General features: G+C 40.0%; 1 protein-coding gene across 1 annotated transcript in view; it reads right to left on the bottom strand.

The window, feature by feature from the left end:
- Nucleotides 1–6,098: 6,098 nt before the first annotated feature.
- The window catches only part of usp13 (ubiquitin specific peptidase 13), a 42,469-nt gene continuing 28,257 nt past the window's right edge, over nucleotides 6,099–20,310 (bottom strand). Inside the window, 7 exon segments of the mRNA XM_039812461.1 lie at nucleotides 6,099–9,191; nucleotides 9,550–9,634; nucleotides 11,072–11,210; nucleotides 11,212–11,262; nucleotides 14,973–15,142; nucleotides 17,375–17,518; nucleotides 17,895–17,918. Of these exon segments, the coding sequence (XP_039668395.1) occupies nucleotides 9,095–9,191; nucleotides 9,550–9,634; nucleotides 11,072–11,210; nucleotides 11,212–11,262; nucleotides 14,973–15,142; nucleotides 17,375–17,518; nucleotides 17,895–17,918 (710 nt within the window). The 3' untranslated portion in view covers nucleotides 6,099–9,094.

Genomic DNA, 20,310 nt, shown 5'->3' with positions numbered 1-20,310 from the left:
TTTTTTGCTTCTGTTGCATCACTGTTGCTAGTTTGAAAGTCACTCTGTGAAGTGAACATCACGTTCCTCGCCGTAAATGATAGACAATCTGCTATTCTGTATAGCTCAGCACCTTGGTGTCTAACAGGCGTGTCCACGGCCTGGGTGGGCTGTAAAAAGTAGGTTTTTATTCTCAGATCCTATGCAAAAGGTCATGTTTTATGTTGCCATTCTCAATTGTCAGTTTGTCCCTGTCTGCCTCGGTGGACCAAAAGGAGGTGGTGATTCTGTGCTTTGAAAGAACGCTATCAGGGGAAACCAGAGACCGGCAAGAGAGCCATTCATCTTCCAAACTGTACAGCTTTGATGTCATGGTCTGTATGAGAAGAAGTGTTTCATTAGGAAGCTGGGGGAGAACAAAACAAGTGTGATCGTGAAAAGAACAGAACCATCCACCTAAAGTGTAGCCTTCATGTTTTATAACTCTGTGGTGTAGCAACATGACCTCACACTCACCGTATTTACAGACGTACATCAAGCTTTGCTATCATTCCACAAGCGGCCACATATGTTCTCTTTGAAACTCACCCTTAGTTGCACTTTGAGAAGAAAACTCTCCTTTTTAAGTGGACAACTAGCAAACTATTACTATTATCCAAGAATCACATTAATATGTTATCTACTTGTACATTCAACATAACAAGTTAGATGATATTTCAGGCTGAAACAGATGAGTAGCTACTGCAGTCAGATACTTCAAAATAAATTTTGGCAGAGAGTCTCTGTGGCCAACCATGATGTTTAATAGATCAAGGAGGCAGAAGAGCCCAGTGAGACACAGCACATATGTGCATGCCACTAACAATCTGCATCAGAAGGGGGCTGACAGTGGACTGCACAATGGCAAAGGCAATGAGGACAAAGCAGAAGTGGATGCACACATTTATTCAGATATTTTATTATGATAAAAGAATTGTCAGGGATAATGTCAGTAGACTTGAGTAAAATACAGACTTCACTTATCCCGTGTCAGTGCACCGCATGAAATACAGTCATGGGGTGGGTTATTTCTAAATCACATGAGGTCAGTGGTAATACTAGTCCTGTGCAAATAGGGTTTAAGTTAGTGCTAGCAGCACAGCTTTATAGATAGAAATGTCACTCTGTCGGTCCACCACTTTGGTGCAGACTGAAATAGCTTAGCAGCTGTTTTAAAGGATTGCCATGAAATTTAGTACAGAAATTTATGTTCACCAGAGGATGACTCCTCCTGACTTTGGTGATCCTCTGACCTTTGCCCTCGCGCCACCATTAGTAAAATGTCGAAACTATTGGATGGATCGCCATGGGGCTTTGGTACAGAGAATCTTACCCCCCTCAGGATGAATAACTTTTGTGATCCCCTGACTTTTTTATCTAGCATCACCATCAGGTCAACATTTGAATGTGTCCAATACTTTGGTTTGTCAGAATCAGAATTGACTTTATTGTCATTGTAAGTACATACAATGAAATTAAAAGTGCTACTCTAACATAAAAACACACACATTAAACTAAGAACATAGAGCAGAGAATGTGAAGATGGTAAAATGATTCAAACTAGAGTAAACAGTAAACTAGTGAAATAATTTAGTAAAATAGTTAAATAATTTACTTCTTTTGCACATTGTTACGTAAAGTGCATGAGGATGAAAAGTGCTTATTGTTTTTTCCTATTTAAAGATGCAGTAGGTAAGTCTTATAAAACTAACTTTCTGTCATATTTGCTGAAACTGACCCTATGTTCCAGTAGAACTACATGAATTATGTAAAAAAAAAAAAAAAAAAAAGACAGCTCCTCTGGCACCTCCTACAGCCTGTAGTGCCATTGGCAAAATTCCACCGCTCCCGGTCAATTTTCTCCAATCAGGGCCACAGGGTTGGTCTATCTGCCTGTCAATCACTGCTCAGGCACACCATATATAGCGTTCTCCCCTCCCCCCTCCCCGCGCACGAGCTGCAGAAAAATTTCCAAAACTCCGTAAATAATGGAGTGGCTTTTCAGAGGTGGTGTGGCTGCAGGATTTTAAAGATCTGAAGAACAATGCAGATGTAGCCACATATCCTCTCAACAGGTAACATATTTACCATGAATGATTTTACTTTCACTTGGTTATTAGTAGTCAAAAGTCCACAAAGCTAGTTGGTGAGGATAATAGTAACGTTAGCACAGTGGTCGGTCTGATGTGATGCTGAAATGGCTAACGGTAGCCTGCTAGTTAGCATCATTTTACTGTTGGTGAGTAAAGTTAACGTTGTGTTAGTGTTTAGTTATTGAAAATGTCTGTTTGACATGCCGGCAGTTCTGTCAAACTCCGTTGTGTGGGAGGGGCTTAGGAGACGGTTTGGGCTGCAGCAGAAAGGGAGGAGGGACTGAGAAGTTGTCGATGTTCAAATTTGTTGGCAAAGTCCTGGCTCTTCACAATCTTACCTACTACAGCTTTAATGTGCAAATTGCTTGTGGGGAAAAAACTGTCCCTGAATCTGGAGGTGCGTATTTTGGCCAACCTATAACGCCTCTCAGAGGGCAATAGTTCAAAGAGGTGATGACCAGGATGGGTATAGTCTTTTATGTTATCTGTGTTGCTTTTCTTCCTGAAGTCCAGTATCACTTCCTTGGTTTTTGTGGTGTTCAGTGACAGGTTATTCACTGAACAGTCTCTGTACCTCGTCCCTCGACCAAATACCTGCAAAATTACTGACATTCTCATCAGCCTCAGCTGTCCTTTACGTTTACTGTTGAATAGTGACTGTTAGCACGCTCACACAAAAAAAACTACATGACAATGATAAACATTATACCTGCTTAAAGGTGCCCTGCCACACAAAACCGTTTTTACTTGTATTTTTTGACATATGTTAGGTCCATATGTTTGTGTTATGTGGTGAATGTGAAAATGAAATGCTACCTCCTGTGTCAGCTCTAGCCTCTGAAAAGAAATAAGCAGAGAAATCATGCTAATTACAAAAGCTGGTCAGTCTGACATCATATTGCCTGAGCTCATTACTATTCATGAGCTCGCCCAGTTGCGCTGGGTAAAGGATGCTGACAGCCAGGCTCTCATTGGCTAGCTGTTAGCCAATCAGATTCAAACAGCTTAGCTTGTTGAATATTAATGAGAACTGGCAGAAATCGAGCTGAGTCTTCCTGTAGGCTTTCTGTACCACGCTAGAATGGCTTGAAACAAGGTAACCAAGGCATTTTTTCCACAAAAAATGTTACAGAGTCCATGGTAGAACTTCAGACATCAGCACAAAGTAATGAAATTTGTGTGGCAGGGCACTTTTAACATCAGCATGTTAGCATTGTCATTGTTAGCACCACTGCACAGCCTCACAGAGCCCCGAGCAGGCTGTAGACTCTTGCTTGCATCTACGTTACAGCTGCACAGCTACATTTAGCTCATTATCAGATCAAAATCTCAGAAAGTCCCAGACAAGCTTCCACCCACTTTTGTTTCCATTAACCGTAAACCCAATCTACTTGTACTAGTTTCCTGACAGATTGCTGGGAGACATGGGAGTTATTCTTGGCCAGTATCTCTCTATTTTAAAATATAAACACCTATTTTGTCCCCAGTCCTCTCAGCTGTCTTTTGTGTCAATAGTGAACTGTGGGAACTCAAAACATGATGTCTGGTAAGTTGTGATTTCCAAATCAACTCTAGTTTTCTTATGAGGTTGTAGGCCTTTGCTTTTTTTGCATTTCAAGATACTGTAGTTGTGTTAAAAATGAGAAACTTATTTTTTTAAAGAAACTTTAAATTGCTGGCTTAAAATTTTAACTTCTACTGTGTACATCATACTGCAGTGCATTGAGATTGGATGATGCCTGGTGCCAGTTTTCTTTTTGTAGAACCTACCTACTGTACCCTCTCAGGTGAACTGACCTAGCTTAACGCATGCTCCTGAGGAACAGATCGAGGTTGATCGCATGCTAGATCCTCTCCATTTATTTTTTGGAATGCTGTTTTTATTTGTATGCATGAAATACATGGAAGTGCTTTCTTTTGCTCCCACAACTAACATAGAAAAATGAAATATATCCTGAGGTTTTCTTGAAATATTTCTACAATGCACTTTGAAAATCTGCAACCTTGATAAAAAGTGATGTACATAGTCAGCATATATTCAAAACAAAATGCTTCTTCTTGCATAGAACGAGTGAGTGCGCAACTCGAGAAACAGTGTGTGAGGAGTTAATCTCTTCTGAATATGCTGAACTTGAGCTTACTGGTGCATTGCTACAACTGGCTAATCATAGGGTTAGACATTTAGAAATTCTGTAGACATTTTGTAATTATGGCTTCTACAAATTATAAATGTACTGATAACACTTTTAATAACCCCAGCCAATAGAGCTATCTGTTGTTACCAACTGCTTTTCAGTGTTGAAACTTGATCATGCTTAACTTCATATCAATAACTTGTTACACCCATTCATAAAGCTACTGTACACTATTAATAGTTATGTGCTGCATTAGCAAACAACAAAAAACATTGAAATGAATTATATTAATATGTTCAGTACTAAGTTTGCATATCTTTGCTCATCATGATTTATATATGGAGACCCAGGGTGTTAAAACTGAATAAATAAATAAGTCATTATGAAATAAATAATATATTAATTATAAATAAATACAGACATATATACACAAAACCATGAAATAATTTGCGAAATCAAAAACTCAGCTTATTAATTTTGACAATAACAGAGTGTATTGCACGTCATTTATATTTCATTGTAGCCAGTTATGTGATTGGCTATCTACTCGATGTCACAGCCAATTACATGACTGGCTCTGACCAGTTGCTCTTGATTGACAAAGGAAGACTTTGTGATGAAAGGTGGCAATATGAAATAAAACGGCCACTGGGAAAAATGGTGGTGTGAAATGAAAACAGACTGGAAAAATATGAAAAATAACTATTACTCCCTACAGCAGGTAATAGTAAATATTTAAGACTTTTGTAAATTAAATGCAACACTTTGAGGAAACTGAATTCAATGCTTTTCAAGACTTTAAAGGTCCCATGGCATGAACATTTCACTTTATGAGGTTTTTTTAACATTAATATGAGTTCCCCCAGCCTGCCTATGGTCCCCCAGTGGCTAGAAATGGTGATAGATGTAAACCGAGCCCTGGGTATCCTGCTCTGCCTTTGAGAAAATGAAAGCTCACATGGGCCGATCTGGAATCTTCTCCTTATGAGGTCATGAGGAGCAAGGTTACCTCCCCTTTCTCTGCTTTGCCCGCCCAGAGAATTTGGCCCACCCATGAGAGAGAGAGACATCATGGCTTTCAAACGAGCAAAGTGGCAGTTGGTCAAGGCCCCCCCCCCCTCTCCTCCTCAATAGCTACAGACACAGAAATGGCACATACTAAGGAAAGCTCATTGTGGGACTGGCTCTAGTGGCTGTAATTCTGCACCAAGGCTGAATTTCGGGAAAGAGACTTCAGATACAGTATTAGGGGACCACTAAGGTCTATATAAAAGCATCCAAAGAGCACCATGTCATGGGACCTTTAAGACCTGCAAATACTCTGTATTTAATGTTGGAACACGTTTTTCTCCATATTTATAAAGCATTTTTTATTGCTTTGTAAGTGTGGTAATAACAATATATAGATGTGTTTCGTCTTCTGCATTATTATCAAGTTCTCACACTCTATAAAGCATTTCCAAAATGTTATTAACAACATCATTGGTTGGGCTTCATAAAGGTTATCAGTGCATTTATTCTTCTTTGCTCCTTTAATTCAACAGGTGTACAAAGGCTGTTGGTTCTGGTTTATTTATCGATGAATCATACATATGAATAAAATATTTTGATGAATGAACGTAGAAATTATATACTTTATATACAATATGAATTACTTATTGAAACACCTACTATAATGCATATTACTCTCCCTGTATAATCACAAGGAAAGCATTAGCACCTTTCGAAACGTACAATATGAAAGTAATCTTTTAAAATAAATTCTTCTTATATATTCTATGCTCTTGTGTCTTTATTTTCCAAAAGGAAACACTTGAACTGCAGCTTTTTATTCATTGTTAAAGAGGCCAAGTCTCAACAAAGGTGTAGTTTATTAAATTACCCAAACATTGTAAGTAAACAGTGCCACTGCATATACTGTCATGACTCTATTCACATACACCTAAGCCACATTTGGATAAATGCATACATTACAAAAGTCAACTTAAAATAATCCCTTCAGGAAATCTATGTAATGAAAACTACAGAATTGGCACAAGCTTGTTTTCAAAAAAGGCAACAGAGTAAAAAGAAGTGAAGAACCTTTGTTGACATTTAGTGAAATGAAAAAGAGAATACAACTCACAAAAGTACAATTGTACAATCCAAATGACTAAATGTCAACGTCTAGTGCACATGCTGACAGTGAAAAAGCATTTTTGTGACAAATTGAACCGTTTTAACGTTTTAACAACGTAGAGAAAAAGAATGGAAGAGACCGAGCTGGAGGAAGAGCTGAAACAAAAAGACAAAATACAAAGACGATAACGTAAACAAGAAGATGGAGGGGGGGCGCAAAACCCCAAAAGGCGCAGAGAAATAAAATGAATTGCACAGAATATCTGAACAACTAACAATAACAGCAAGACAACAAGTTTATCCCCCATCCACTGATGTTCAAGAGCGGAAACACCGATTACAGATGAGGGTTCGATAGGATACATGTGGTTTCTGACACACACACACACACACACACACACACACACACAAAAAGAAATCACCTTTTATAGGAAGAACAGCAGAAACACAAGACTTGCATAGAGAGACCTTTTAGAATTCCCAGCTGCATAGACAATGAAGCTGCAGTTGAGCAAGTAGTGTCTAATGAAGATGAGAGGTCAAGATATAATAAAACTGAAGTTCTGCTCAGGGAAGTCCATGCACAGTGTTGTTAAAGGGGAGCACCGCTGAAATATGGATTTAATCTGTAATAAAAATTTTGTCTGTAAAGATATTAACCCTAAAGGAAAAACACCCATATGACTGTCTTAAAAAGCATTACATGAGATTGTTGAAAGACATTTTTAGGGACAATCTTATTACAGTTATTGATGTTAATCAGATATGCAGTCAAATATGTCTCCTTTTGTTTCTTTGAACCCTCTTAAGAAATGTCAGTTTATTGTCAAAGGATTGTCCTCTCCTTGAATATGAAAGGGAATGACTACAAAAATCGGCAAAAAAAATGCAAATATAAAGAAGGTGTAGACTTTTGCAGAATACCGTAACATTCGGAAAGTCTATTTTCAGCGGAACTCCCGTTATGCACACAAAAGTGCACCACTGAGTGAAAGACCGTTTCACCACATGCCAGGATCACCAAACTGGAATTAAGTGTTTGTGCCACTGACAAAATACCAACACTGTGATATTACACTGCCCTTTTTTGGGATGCAACAGATAAAACCAGATTCAGTCAGAGGTTGCAAATTCACGAATATTTGACAAACAACGCACAATAATATCCATGCTGAATCTGTCTGGCACATTTCAAACATACTGAGTAGATAAACGAGAAGAGTACAGAGTTGGTGGATAATCCAGCATGAGGTTATTTATAGTGACTAAACAGCTAAGGGCCAGTTCTACGTTCACTGTGGTTTCGGAGTATTCAAACTGAACAGGAGGTTTTGGTTGCAGTTAGCACCATGGAGTTATACATTCAGCACTGCACCACGTCTGTTAGTACAAGAGATGCAGGTCACTGTACAGCTTTTCATCATACAGTAGGTTCATGAGTAGATTTGGTTGTAGTTGCATATATTGCTTTACTCGTGAAAACAGTTCAGATGCATAAATGAATTAACTGACCTGTTAAAAAGTGGCAACAGGTGAAGGAAAACATTCATTTTAAGGTTTTGGGTCACAGTCTAAATCTATCAGAGAGAGAAAGGAGCTAAACTGCACCGGCTGCAGCTGAGAGTTGAAGTTTTGCCAACTACGAAAATATGTTGTAATATGGACAAAAGGAGAACGAAGAAGTTCAGTGCACTTATGATTTGATAAATATTAGAATGAGCACAGAGTTGCTTATATTAGACGTCAATTATATGCAATGCTGTCATCTCCTTCATAGACTAATGGTTACTTCAAGGACTTACATGGTCAGCAGTACTGAAGTTGACACATTCAACTGCTTATAGCTGGTAAATAAAAAGTCCACTTCAACTGCATCAGCTGCAAAATTTAAACTTGATTTAATCAAAAGGTGCTTTCAGGGAAGGAAAATACGTCTATCTTGATACTGTAACTCAGCTGGTTTACGTCAGAAAGTTTCTCATTAAAAAGGGACAAACTTGCATGTCGTCTCCGGGTAGAACTGGAGCAGGTTTGAGCCATTATTCAACCTGTAATACTGTATTTTTAACTACAGTCTAGTTAACGCCTGTTCATGGCCTTCTTGGTGCTCCCCTATAGTCTGAACATACAGTATATGTTGTTAATTATCTTGGTGACCACCCAAAACATTTTAATTCTTAATGTCCTTTCAATTTCCCGGGGATGAAAAAACATTCTTTTGTATTTCAAAGTAAAATACAAAGCCACGAGCAGCAGGGATTTCTTGTTTGTTGTTGCAGTTTCAGAGCATTTCAGGGCCGGCAGTGAAGCCATTTCAATATACATTTATAAAATGTACCACTTTGAAAATACTGGCACAGTAGCTGAAGGCATAAAGGAGGAACAATAAGATTTGATATTGAAATTTTGTTTAGTGGAAATTGCACACATCCCTCTGCACCTACACGGTCAAGAAAATGTCTTTTCTTAGACATAAACCCCAAAATATACATTTAAAGCATAACATAACACAAATGCACACAAATGCACATTGCTTTCCTTTTCTGACCACGTTTCCTGGTTGCTCCTGAATGACATCATATTAAGGCGAGCAGCTGGTCTGAGAGGTTATTTCCATCGTTTTCACTGTGGCTGTTATTAAAGTTGTCTGCCAGTCTTCAGGGTGAAAGACTGCGGTTCTTTAAAAAGGTTGCATTGTGGAAGGGGGGAGGGGGAGAGGGGTACTTCAGTTTAACTGCTAGACAGTCGATGGTAAAAGTAGATGTAGCCCAAGTCTTTTGGAGGCCTTTCTGACAAACACACTTTGTGGTCGTTGTAGATCACCCACCTACAGGAAAACAGAACATGTGTGGCGTGTGAAATGCTTTGTCAAGTGTCACTTCTTTCAAAAACAGACTGCTATTAGGACAGAGGAAATGGGTCAATTTATTTTTCCCCATTCAGTCTAAGAAAAATTGACTGTCCCTGCGATTTTCAGACTTCTGGCGGCAAAAGCTTAATAATAAAAATGATAAAAGTTTAATTTCTTTACAACATCGATTTCCTGAGATGAAAACACATTAGGATTAGACCATTAAAAACAGACATTTCTGTGACAGTGACTCATAGTGAGCAACAATATGCTGTCGGTTTTGTACCATAATGAACTGAATGAATATAAAGTTGAGAAACTGTGTGCAACTCACCTTCCCTCCTTTTTGATGTGACAGACATAATGTCCTGACATGGTGGATGCTCCCATGTGACTGATGAAAGCAAAGAGCTCATAACCTGAAAAAAGGGGAAAAATCAAGTCACATATAGAATATGTGATTAGATAACACAGCAGTGTTTCACAAATACTAATGTCTTATACTTAAACCATCTGTTACACAACCTGCTCAAACTGACATCTTCAGTAGAAGAACATGTAAACAGGGCATTCATACAAGCCTTGGCTATAAAATACTATTTTAAGGCCTCTACACAGTAAAGATAGAAGGGCAGTTGCTAAAGGTAATGCCTTCATGTTACAGATCAAGCAAAGCATAAAAAAAGAATCAAAAAGATCAAATATACAGCTATATTTAAAAACTAATTCAATATCAGTTTTTTTATGGATTTTGATGACTAGTAAACAAGGTCCTCTTGTGGCGAAGACAGTTCAGAATATGCTTCTGTGAATAATATACGTAAACATTAATAAAAAAATCATGAAAAGCCAGAATGTCTGCATTGCAAATGGAATTTTGGGATTTTCACCCATACTTTTGCGTGGTAGTGGTTTAAACATCATTGGTATACGCATGTAGATGCTTTGTTACACTACATATTTCCTTTGTGAGGAGTGTTAAAGGGGAACACCACTTAAATTGAGATTTCCAATATGTTATTTCCACGGCGGAGGAAAGTTCAATCAATTTTGTGAACATGAGCTACTTTCTTTCAAAGCCAGAAACCAGAGAAGTAAGTCTTAAACTTGTGATGTCATCAGGTATAAAGTCATGAAATTCATACCAAATGAGTTTCATTCTATTGTAGCGATCTCAGTTCTAAAACAGAAAATGTGAGTGCCATCTATAACATCTTTCTGAAATCATTATCTATCGAGCAGTTCTGACTTTATATTTGATGACATCACAAATTGGAGTTTTAGCACTCTCGTTTTTGGATTTGGAGTTGTTCATGTTTAGCAATATTTTTGGACTTTCTTGGACCATAGGAATAACAGGTATGAATTTTTAAAATGGTTCCCCTTTAAGAGCTAAAAAGCTGCCGCATCATGTTTTTGTGCCTGAAGTTGGTCTGGCAGAGCAGCTCAGGGAGCAGCAGCACCACAGTACACTGTCAGCATCAGACATTAATTGGAGCTGAGGGTAAAATGGCCTTTGAAAGTACATAAGGGCCAGGCAAAATTAAAAATCAAGAGGTAGAAAATGCCCTCTGACACTTATTTTGGACTCTGACCCCATTTTAATTTAATTGAAATGCAGGTCTTTTTCTTGCAAATATGAATATACTAAATATGCTAAACACTTCTGCTGGATATCTGCCCCAATTACCAAGCTTACTCTAAATTTGACTCCACCTTTCATTGCACTTCTACTGATTCAACAGATGTTGCAAAAAGTCAACCTCTCATTACTTGATGCACCTTAGATAAGGATCAATAACAAATAAAGTCAAGACAGAAACGGCAGCTACAATCAGTCACGCAGAGTCACTCACGTCCCGGTCCGTCTTTGACCCGCGGGCCCGACGCGTCTCTGTCTGGGGACAGTGTGGAGTCGCTGTGTGAGTTGGCGTTGGAGAAAGCGTTGCCGTTGGGCTCCGTGTCGGCCATGTCTGAAAGGGCGTCACTCTCCTCCCTCCTCTGGGTGGGTGAAGATCCAGTCGAGTGCTCGTTCGAGGTTGTTGTTCTGAAAGAATGTTTCAAGTTTACTATGTAAATTAAATGTAATCCCAAACACAAAATGCCTCTAATATAAGAGTATTGAAGGAAGATTTGGATAGTTGTCGTTTTTAGATATATCAGTGTTGGTAAATAGGTTTTAGCCCGTTAAGAGTGTGCTGTAGGAGGATATCACCATTTCCTGGGAACATCCTGTGCTGCACAAACACTGATGCATAATATGACTGAAGCAGCACTTTCTTCTAAAAAGTGTGAGATTTAACAAGAATTATAGGCACATAGAAGACATATGGCCTACATACAGATAGGCTACGAGGTCAAAATCTGGGCTGAGGACAATACATTTACCACATATACTGTTGTGTCTTTAGGTAGCTCCTCAAAAATAAAAGACCATTTATTCGGGAGGTGGCAGGTATCCATCTATGCATAATTACCCCTAAAGGATGTTTGGTTTTAATCTAAAATAGAGGTGCGATCGCTGGAGAAGTCTTGATTGGCAAATGAAGCTGCCTGCTTTTTCTGTCTCTCCCAGTCAAGTCACTGAGGTTGAAAAAAATGTCCTCCTAATTTTGGACTAATAATAAACTGGATTATTAAACCCCTTTCTGCATCACACCTCCATCCCCCTCAAGAGGAATATGTTTTTATGTTTTTCACTTCTACAACATCATAGATAGCAGGGAGTTTGGTGGTATTGTGGATGATGAACTATAAACAAGGAAGCCTGGTGTCTATTTCCGTGCCTTAATAACAGTCTGCTGTGCTATTTTTTGCTGAGAGGGCAGTTTGAAATATGAAACATGAAAAACGGGGGCCATTTCAAAACAGGGGAGATAATAAATTTGCTGCAGATGCATCCCCTTTGATTCACACACAGTAAATAATCTGAACTTCTTTACTGTGTGTTTAAAATTAATTTGTGAGATGTAATGATACAATGGCTTTGTGTCAAAAAAAAAAGTGTCTTTGAAGCAGAACCTGTTCTTTCCGTATGCTGCTGGCACTATTTGTAAACAGAGACAGAGCAGACATATTTAAATCACTGTTGACATGTAAGACCTACATTAAATTTGCAGTTTGGAAAGCAAACAAGTGGGCCAGCAAAGCCCATTTATGAGTGACAGAGCTTGGTTTTCATAATCTCGCCCACTCTTTGCCCTCTTTCCAAACGACACCTCATTTCATGCCAACCTCCTGCTTTGTCATGAACTGGTGACACTTTTTCTTTTTCTGTTTCTACTGACCAGGACGCTCTTCCTTTTTCTGTGGTGTCAGGCAGGTTGTTGCTGTGGTGCTGTTTCTGCACTAATCAAACTGTGTGGGTGGTTCTTTGTCCGCAGATCTTCTCTTGACTTTGTTTTGTTTTCTGCTGGATAACTCTTTGTCTCTGTGAGTCACAGACTTGGGGCCCTATTTTAACGATCTGAAACACAAGTATGAAAAGCAAAACGCAAGTAGCTTTGTGGGCGGATCTCGGGCGCTGTTGCTATTATACCGGCGGGATAAATGAGTCTTGCGTCCCACGCAAATCTTAAATGGGTTGGTCTGAAGTAGCTAGGTGTGTCATCCAGAGCGTCATCTCACATTCCCTTTAAGAGCAGGCGCGCTTGTTCCATGGCGGATTGCTATTATGACGGCGGATTTGCCTTGCGCATGCCAGCGGGAGCTGTCCGGGATGCGGCAAAGTAGGCTAATTAATGCCCGTCTTGGCCGGGTGGCGATGTTGCTGCAGCCTCTCGGGCGCATCTCCTCAAGTCTGGAGAGGATTGCTGCAGCCATGGATCGTGGGCCTCCAAACGCACCACCTGCACCTGTTGTGCTGTTGTCCGTCCACTCCATCTCCATCCACTCGCTCCACCAGGAGCGCATTGAGTGTCCAATCCCACCGTAGTTCAACATCACGTCTCCTTAAGTCCTCTAATATTTCCTCATTTATGTCATCAACACATCCATGATTCATGGAAATGTTGTATAAGACACAACAAGCCACAAAGAATGCTGCGACTTTTTGAGGACTGTACTGTGAAGTGCCTCCTGATCTATCCAAACACCTGAAGCGCATGTTCAGTAATATTTTTCTTTGTAATTATGTATGGTTTGCAAAAATGGGAACTGCTGCGTCCGTTTAGATGAGAGAAGTGTATGCGCGTTGTGCACACGCTACATTATGGCCAAGCACGCTCCCCTAAAATAGCATCTGAATAACGCGCCACTGACTTTTGACCAGGTTTTTCCTGGTCAGTGGCGGAATTGTTTTCTGAAACTGCAAAATAGCACTAGGTAACGTTTGCGCCGGAACACGCCTCCTCTTTTCGCTGAACCGCCCCCGGGAGCGCAAATACATTCCCTAATTTACCGACATGCGTCTGTGGAGAGAAAAGTCCGCTGTGTGTCGGGTGCAAAATAGGAATTATACATGCGTCGGTGTACAAAGTCAATTGCGCTGAGTGCAAGATAGGGCCCTTAGGCCTCTTGCACACTGGTGTGAGCGTGGTGTGAGCGTGGTGTGAGCGTGGTGTGAGCGTGGTGTGAGCGTGGTGTGAGCGTGGTGTGAGCGTGGTGTGAGCGTGGCGTTTCGGTTGCGTGTCAGTTGCGTGGCGGCGGGCGTGCATGTTGTTTTCTATGTCTTTGCACACCAGAAACGTGTCTGACGCGGCACTGCTGCTGCTAGCCTTGTCTTTACACATGTATGTTTCCCATTGATGAAATGAAATAATAGCGTGTTCTTCAACTTTATTTTGTCAATATTTTTGTGTTTGTACATTTGTTTGCACATATTTGATTTGGATCACCCTTGCTCGACATATGGGGAGAGAGTTGTGGAAATTTACTGCACTCAAGCAGTAGTATACTTCATGTTAAACATAAATATACTGATTAGATTACAGCAAAGACAACGTTGGCAGTATTGACGGCAAAATAGGCTACAGAATATTTTGTTCTGTATCGACAGGTGCAATATTTGAAAATCGTGAATTATTTATTATTATTATTATTATAAATTACATTTATATCTGCATTTATGTCAAAACCTAGAGACTTTCAAACATTAAAATGTCGTTTATTAAATGTATTCATGTCAAAATGACATATAAACATATTTTTGTATTCTATTTTGCCTGCCAACACGCTTGTGTGTCACGTGAAAAATAGGCGCCGGTCCTATTTCTAGCAAGCACGTGTTTCCGGCGCAGCTCGAGCTGCGCGTGAGACGTGTGTGTCACGCAGGCAGTGTGCAAGCACTAACCTGTTAACACGAGGCGAAAATAAAAACGGACACGCTACGCAGCTGACACGCTCACGCCACGCAGGCAGCGTGCAGGAGCCCTAAGGAATGTGCGCCACCTACAGAGGTCTGACTCTCAGGAAGTGGTGCAGTTTCCTTTGTTAGCTCAGTCATGGCGGCCATCACTGCAAACACTAGCTAACCTTCCTTTTCTGGCCATTCAACACAAACCACTGTTACACAATACAGCAGCAGAGGACTTTAGTCACAGGAGAAGACATATTAGCAGCAGCAAATGCAGAAACTCAAACTGAGGTTGATGAACAACAATTTACTCTTAAATGTCGAGGATTAGGACTCATTTAAATTAGCTGGCAGAAACAAATTATAAGACGAAATAAGAAATGCCTGGAAAATAAGTCTCAGTGCCAGCTAATAGGAAAAGTTATTTAATATCAGGACATAAACAGAGTGGGCAGAAGACTGACCGTGGCTTTAAGTGCCTGGATGCTGTGAGCGCGGGGGAAGCCCATTGAAGTGAGGATGGCGATGCTCTCCTCGGGGGGCGAGTTGCCCAGCAGGGTTGCGCCCATGGGGCTGTCGCTGGTGGAGGGACCCGGATCCATCATGGAGGGCAGAGTGAGAGGTTCTGCAAAGTCTGAGAATAGAGAGAGAGAGAGAGAGAGAGAGAGAGAGAGAGAGAGAGAGAGAGAGAGAGAGAGAGAGAGAGAGAGAGAGAGAGAGAAATAATAATGAGATGCTGTAGCTCTCCATATATTTTTAACCCAATCAATGAACATATTTGTGTTGGATGGTCAAAGTTACAATTTCAACACTAAGTACAGAAGTGCAGTTTCATAAAGAAAGTTGTAGTGTTGTTATTTTTTCAAACAAGTAGAACACATACAACACTAATAACAACAGTGCTATCATTACAATATGTCTGACTATGAGGTATCTAGTGAGTATTCATTAAGTCCCAAAAACACTGGAAAGGTGAAATATCTCTGATATAACTGCTGTTTAAATGAATGCATACAGAAAGAACATTACATGAATTTAAAATCAATGCAGTAAACATCCTCTACATTTGAACACTGAAAAACTTCTTGTAAACGTTTATAGCCTCTGCATGAAATACATTTAAGAATACATTCTTTCTCATTTCCAAGTGAACTGCAATGCTTTGTACATCAACAGATTCAAATGAAAGAGAAGTGACCCTCAACCCAGGAACAAGGACACTACAGCTGGAATTACTCGACTGTTGGTCGTAAACAGAGCCTTCATTATCATCCTTGCCATAAATGAAATAGCGTACCACTTATCTCCCACTCCTGTCTCTATCTCAGACTTCTTGTCTTGTGTCCTTTCGATTACCATATACAAAACTGAACAGCTCATGTTTGCACGTTAAGTTACATTTTTGCTAAATTGGTTATTATTTAACTTAAACTTTGACTCTGTGTTTACGTCACATCACAGCCTGTATTAAATAGTCATGAAGTTTATATGAACTATGGCCCTGTTCAATAAGGCTCAATTTCAGGTTTTACCAAATTTACTGAAATATAATTACGACAAAAAAGTGTAATAATTGAGTCGCCTTGCCTGCACAGTGCTTTGGAAATGCCATTAGTTAACCTTTGTAAAGCAGCACTCTAAGGTTCAACTCAGTCAAAAATAAATGCATCTTAAAATAATTAAGTTAGACATGTAGCTGTTAATATAAAAGTTTAAGTGATGTTAATTAGAAAGTATTGAAACCAAACAAATGTGGCGGAGGAAGAAGAAGTTACATTTGTGCAGCAGGCAGGGACGCAACGTTTTACTGAGGTTACTGAGGTTACTGAGCCTGAATGCAGCCTATACTGCGGATGCATTAGGCACATTTAAAAACTAACAGGGAGTGGGCTGCTCTAATTTCTCTCCTCTCCACTGTAGAAGCCCTTTACAGCCAACTAGGGAAATGAAAGTGACACGAGTCAATGCCTCAGGGGAGCGTCTCTACTGCTGAGAGCTTCTACAAGGGACAAAGTCAGCTCCGAACAAAGTTTCTGATGATTATCTCTCTCACACACACACAGAGAGAGAGAGAGAGAGAGAGAGAGAGAGAGAGAGAGAGAGATAAACACCTGCAGTACACAGAGGGATGCAAAGTCTGCATGATGATGTAAAAACTGGGGATGTGAGATATATCTCACTTTGAATTACCTTTGTGCTTAAAAGGTCCCATATAAATAAACTTGCCGTGGCGTTGTGTCTTGCTGCAGCTTTGCATAGGCATAGAAAAAAAAGCACAACTCAAGTTTCACACGTGAGCTAACCCTGGCTTTCCAAATTAATCAAATTCTTGGCCGACCATTGTGTTGCATTGTGAAGCAGCATCTCCATTTCTCTTCCTCGTTCATTGCCCGTATCTTATGCTCACCTCTTGAAGTCTGCAGACTCAGCTTATTTAAATTTTCGAAAAACGGTGTCTCTTTTAGTGCAGCTGCTGCTCAGTTTATTTGTCACCAATTGGGTTACTGACGCTCAACGGTGTTTTTTGCCTCCAACGTCGCCTTCCAGGCAGCTAACCCTAACCTTAACCATTGCCACGATGCCTGGAAGGCGACTTTGGGGGCAAAAAACACCAAACACCGTTACAGTCTGAATCTTGCTCACAGTTGGCTCTAAACTCTGTCCATTGAAACAGACACTGAAGTTACCATCTGTATTATATCTGTAAACACGTCACATTGTAATTTATCTTTACACTATGAAGAAATTGTGCACTTTTTGCTGTTTCTTTCTGTTGTGCTTTCATCCCAACAGTAAAAAGTATAAACATGTATGTCTTGATCTCTCCATATTGACGTTCCATTTGAATGCAGTGATGTTCCCTTACCAGGCTCCTCCATGTGTGCTATGATCCAGTTGAAGGCCATCTCTGGGCCCATGTTGCCTGTGTAGTAGACGGCCTTCCTACAGGCCTCCAGCGGAAAGCCCATCTCCGCCAGCTGCATTACTGCCGCCTCGTCTATTTCTGGAGCTGAGGACACGACAAACCAACATCAATAACTAAAAACATAGCAGTTGCTGATTCAACACTGCAGGTAACTTTCCAGCTTAAACAACCAAACAGATCTGTGGGGGCACTCTCTTTGGGCCTCATTAAACAAAGAGACCGGAGGAGAATCAGCCCTGGGGACGTATCTTTATTGAGGGATGATTTATCAAGGAGAGAAATGAGTCTGGAAGTTTGGAAGTAGAGAGCAGCTGCAGCACCTGCTCAAGTATGCATGGTCAGAAGTTGCATTCATCACTATTGCTTGGTGCCCAAAATAAATTTTGCATGGCTTTAACTTATATAAACATTAAATTAAGACATAGTACTAAGATCTGTAAAAGAGAAATGAAATACTCACAGTCCATGGAGCCCATGGAGTTATCTGAAAGAGGAGAAGAAACACAATGAGACCACGCACGCACGCACGCACGCACACACACACACACACACACACACACACACACACACACACACACACACACACACACACACACACACACACTTTTCCTTTTTTTGTATGTGGTTTTGTGTACTTTCATGTATATGAATGATAACTAATATACAGGAAACATAAAAAAAAAAAAAAACCTACAGAGAATCTTTTAAAATCTTGGTTGGTAACAACATGGTTGGATTATCCTGCAAAGGGTCCCAGGGCAAATAATTAGCTGCTGGGGCCAAATTAATGCCCAAGTCTGACTCAATACACTCGAGAGTTTGCTGCTACAGCCCTATTTTGTCTGGCATGAGCAGGAGCAGCCTAGCCTGACAAGCCAGACCCACATCAAGATGTTCGGTCTGGGAACTCACCATTGACGGAGCTCAATCCAAGGGGTGGGATAAACGGTTGTCTTTCAAATTCCCTCGTCACGTAATAGGATAGCGCTACAACCCATCAGAGCAACGAAGAAGAAGTGAAGCTAGTTGATAGATTAAACTTGCCGTATCCAGTCGGCAAAACTCCGAACACATCTTCCTTTTTTAAGTGCCGTTCTTTGTTCTTTTCTCAAAGAAAAGCTTAACTCCAAGTCTTCCAGGAGACCACTGTTCCCAGCAGCAGCAGCAGCCATAAGCCCGCCCACCGACTCTATACACTATGTGATTGGCCTGACCAGAGTTTGGTTTTTCCAGCTCGCAAGTCAACGGAGAGTGCCTAGACCCCCCTGGCTGCAAATGAAATTAGCTGCCACTAGGGTGCGTCTAGATTTCTAGGCTAGGAGCAGCCTATAATGGCTAACAATTATTATTTATTTTTTTATTTAACCTTTATTTAACCATGTTAGTCTTATTGAGATATAAAATCTCTTTTTCAAGAGAGACCTGGCCAAGATAGCAGAACAAGTTTGTTACATATATAAAAAAAAGAAAAAGAAATTACAATCACAAAAGAGGCAAAGACATCTCAAGTGCATTTCAATTAAATAAAAGTACCAATAGTTAAAACATTTGCACGTGTGGATGGACTCATGTTTCATGGTTTTAACATAACCATTAAAATCGTTTAAGGAAATTAGACACTGTAGTTTGAGTGTTTTCTGTAGGTCATTCCAAGTAGAAGGTGCAGCAAACATGAAAGCCTTTTTAAACAACTCTGTCCGGGCTTGAGGTACATTCAATGAAATAGTGTTCTGGGACCATAAACCATAAGTACTCTGTGTAAAAGAAAGAAATTCAGATATGTAACATGGGAGCCTGCCTAAAATGCCTTTGTATATGAACATATAAAAGGTGAGTAAGAAGGCGATTTGAGAGAGAGGGCAAATTTACTGTGGAGTAAAGTATACAGTGATGAGTGAGGGGTCTGCAATTTGAAATGAACCTTAAAGCTCCATGATACACAGCATCCAACATCTGAAGACACTTTGATGGGGCATTCATGTACAACAGATCACCATAATCAATAATAGAGAGAAATGTGGCGTCAACTAGCCTTTTTCTGGCAGAAAAAGTAAAACAAGATTTGTTCCTAAAGAAAAAACCTAGCTTCAATTTCAACTTTTTTACTAGGTTCTGTATATGAAGCTTAAAAGAAAGGTAATCATCAATTAAAAATCCTAAATATTTATAAGATGAAACTACCTCAATTGTTTTACCCTGATCAGTAACAATATTCAGGTCTAACTCTTTTTTCTTGAGTTTGAAAAGACCATTACTTTGGTCTTCACAGCATTAAGCACAAGCTTTAATTGATAAAGCTGTGCTTGCACTGTCGAAAGCAGTTTGCAAGCATTCATACGCCTTCTTAATGGTAGCTGCACAACAATAAATAACAGTGTCATCTGCATTAAAATGGAAAAATGCATGTTGGACATTTTCCCCCAGACAGTTTATATAAATAGTGAATAAAAGTGGCCCCTGAATGGAGCCCTGGGGAACGCCTTTACAGATTGGCCTATATTGTTAACAAACTTGAGATATTTCTGTAAAATGGGCACTGCTGAATCAGTATGCTGACTGTTTTATATGTATGCTGTTGTTACATTATGTTTTAACATTTACCATTGTCTCCTAATTGTCACTTGTGGGCACAGGGGCTGCTGTTTTTCAATCTTATTAGGGATGTCCCTTTACAGACAGGGCCGATTCAAGATGGGCTCAAGCTAAGATGTCAGGAGAGACTTTTGGAGGGGCCCTGCCACCACCTGCAGTGAGCAGATTGGTCGGCCCCAGCTGTTCACAAGCAATACAATCACAACTTGAGCAATTCCTGCTTGTATCAAAACAATACAATACACGCCGTCTCTTTCCCAATTCTTCTTTTTCTCTTTTTGTTT

This window comes from Perca fluviatilis, chromosome 9 (assembly GCF_010015445.1).
Source record: "Perca fluviatilis chromosome 9, GENO_Pfluv_1.0, whole genome shotgun sequence".
Taxonomy (NCBI): domain Eukaryota; kingdom Metazoa; phylum Chordata; class Actinopteri; order Perciformes; family Percidae; genus Perca; species Perca fluviatilis.
Note: the sequence above shows the minus strand (reverse complement) of the source record. Positions and strands in the feature narration are given on the sequence as shown.